We start from the raw sequence: 2,683 nt of genomic DNA, 5'->3' as shown, positions 1-2,683 counted from the left end.
GACTTCAACTCCCAGAATTCCTGAGCCAGCCATGCTGAGGGGATAGGGAGAGGTTTTCAAGCTGAGCCATGCTGGCTCAGGAATTCTGGGAGTTGAAGTCCACCAGTCATAAAGGGGGCCATAGTTCCCCCATGCTGGCTCAGGAATTCTGGGAGTTGAAGTCCGCGAGTCATAAAAGAGCCAAGGTTCCCCACCCCTGCCCTAGGCCGTTCCAGACAAGTGGCTGTCCAGTCTCCAGTGTTGGAGCATTCTCAACTTCTGGTGGCCAGCTGTTCCACTGGTTAATTGTTCTGTCAGGAAATTCCTTAGTTCCAGGTTGCATCTCTCCTTGATTAGTTTCCCTCCATTGCTTCTTGTCCTGCCTTCTGGTTCTTTGGAAAACAAGTTGACCCCCTTTTCTTTGGGGCAGCCCCTCAAAATACTGGAAGATGCTATCGTGTCCCCCCTGGTCCTTCTTTTCATGAAATCAGACATACCCAATTCCTGCAACCGTCCTTCCTGTGTGTTCGTCATCTCTGCCTGGATGACCGAGAACCTTAATGGACATTTCCCAGGGGGGCTTAAGAATGACCCACAGCCAGGCTGTGACTGTCATCTCACAAAAGTTGGACGTTGGCATCCTCAAATATTGACAAGGTCTCCCGCAAGAGGCTGCCAGCCCTGATCTTTGAGGTGGGCACAGGGCTTCTTTTGCCCAACTGAGGGTTTCTTAGTGTCCCCCCCCCAATAAAGTGGCAGCCAGGAGGCCCTCAGCCCTTCCCCTCTTGGGGTCCCCCCCATTCACAGGTTGCCTCTGTCTAGGAACAAAGCTCAGGTAATGCGCGCGTGGAGAGCCCTTTTTCAGGTCATACGATGTCATACAACCACACACACACACACACACATCATGGGTGTCTGCAGGTATGGTGAAAAAAAATCACGCTTTGGGGGTGCAGTCAAAGCCAGGTGTGCTTTTTACGCCCGTTGGGTTTGATCTCATCGCGGTGCCCACCAAATGGACTTTTTACATCACACCCTGCGAAAACCCAACACACTCCCCAAAGGAACGCAACAACGCAGCAGGGCACAAACTAAAGCATCCCACCACACACACACACACACACACCTGCCCTGGCAAAGCAGCTCTTTCAGGAACCTGGAGGGGCAGTGAAGAGCTGCTCCCCCCTGCCCACTTTGGAAGACCCTTCCCCAGATGCAAGTGGCTTAGGGAGGTGAACCCCGCCTCTTTCTCTAAAAAAGGTGCCCCCCCAATCCCTCCCCAGGCATTAGAGGAAGCAGAGATGGATGCCCAGAGAGCACAGGGCAGTTATTTGGGGGGGGGGTCCCCAAGGGTCCGTGGGGAGGGAAAGTCCAAGGACAAGCGTTGGAGGAAGCATGTCTTCTATTCAGCCCCCCCCCACACATCAAACATGGTTTCATGAGTCCTTTTGCAGCAGCAGACCCCCCCTCCCCTTTTCCCATGGAGAGGGCAAAGGGGGAGACCCTCCCAACAGTCTCCGGCACCCCCACCCTGCCCTCGGTCACCCCTGGAGAAGGACTAGGCGAGCAAAAACGGCGAGCAAAAGAAATGGGTCTGGGGTCTTTGCCCAAGGACATTCCGAGCTGGGAATGAGGGGGGGGGTCATCCCGGAGTTCCCACGACTCCTGCTGATCTCCAGCACCCCATTCTTAGAGGGGGGGGAGTAGAATGCCTACCAAAATGACTGCTCACCCCAAGCGAGGGAGGGGCTTCAAGGAAGACCCTTCCCCAACAACAGGGAGACCAGGAGCTACTACGAGAGCCTCAACTGCCCAGCAGCTACGGAGGGTGGGGTCACGGTCTCCCCCCCCCAAGGCAGGGGACGAGGGGCGCTGCCTCCAAAGTCCGGGCAGGGGGGTCAAGGAAAAGCTTCAGGTGGTCAGTCTCAGACGCCGGTTCCGTGCAGAGTCCAGTCCGGCCGCCCCTCTGCGGCCAGCCGGCGAGTCGGGCCTCCCCGACCACCATCGAAGGGGGGGGCCTGGGCCGGATCAGGGCCCCCCGCTGTAGGAGTAGTCGGCCTTGTTGTGCATCACCAGCTTGTTGTCCACAAAGTAGAAGCTGTCCGACTGGGTCTCGTAGGGGTGCAGGACCATCTCCTGGACTGGGGGGAGAAGCCGGGGGTTAAGGGGGGGGTCAGCCGGGGCTGGCTGGCTGGGCCGGAGGACCCCCAAACCGCAGCGCCATTACGCAGCGACCCTGCCCAAAACACCCCTCCCCCCGCCCTGCTTACTGAGGTCCTCGGAGAGCGGCGGGAACTCGTAGATGTGCTCACAGCTGTTCTTGCTGGTGGGGATGCAGAAGCCGAACTGGAAGTCGAAGCTCTTGAGCAGCTGATCCCGGAAGTAGTGCCTCTCGATCATGCGGAAGTTGCCGATGGGCTTCTCCCCCACGGTGAACTCCACCCTGGGGGGGGGGGAGGTTAAGGGAGGGAGGGAGAGAGGAAAGAAGGAAAGAAGGGAAGGAGGGAGGAAAGAAGCAAAGGAGGGAGGGGAGAAAAAGAAGGGAGGGAGGGAGGGAGGGAGGAAGGAAGGTTAAAGGAAAGAGGGAGGAAGTAGGTTGAGGGAGGGAGGGAAGTAGGAAGGAAGGAAGGAAGGAAGGAAGGAAGGAAGGAAGAAGGGAGGAAGGAAGGAAGGAAGGAAGGAAGGAAGGAAGGAAGGAAGGAAG

At 57.4% G+C, this 2,683-nt stretch overlaps 1 protein-coding gene across 1 annotated transcript in view; it reads right to left on the bottom strand.

The window, feature by feature from the left end:
* Window positions 1-2,007: 2,007 nt before the first annotated feature.
* Window positions 2,008-2,683, bottom strand: part of LOC107299975 (protein unc-119 homolog A-like) — a 5,932-nt gene continuing 5,256 nt past the window's right edge. Inside the window, exons 3-4 of the mRNA XM_029286912.1 lie at window positions 2,250-2,422; window positions 2,008-2,120 (exon numbers count right to left, since the gene is read on the bottom strand). Of these exons, the coding sequence (XP_029142745.1) occupies window positions 2,008-2,120; window positions 2,250-2,422 (286 nt within the window). The remainder of the gene's footprint in view (window positions 2,121-2,249; window positions 2,423-2,683) is intronic.

Source organism: Protobothrops mucrosquamatus, unplaced genomic scaffold, assembly GCF_001527695.2.
Source record: "Protobothrops mucrosquamatus isolate PMUCROS unplaced genomic scaffold, P.Mucros_1.0 scaffold5852, whole genome shotgun sequence".
Taxonomy (NCBI): domain Eukaryota; kingdom Metazoa; phylum Chordata; class Lepidosauria; order Squamata; family Viperidae; genus Protobothrops; species Protobothrops mucrosquamatus.
Note: the sequence above shows the minus strand (reverse complement) of the source record. Positions and strands in the feature narration are given on the sequence as shown.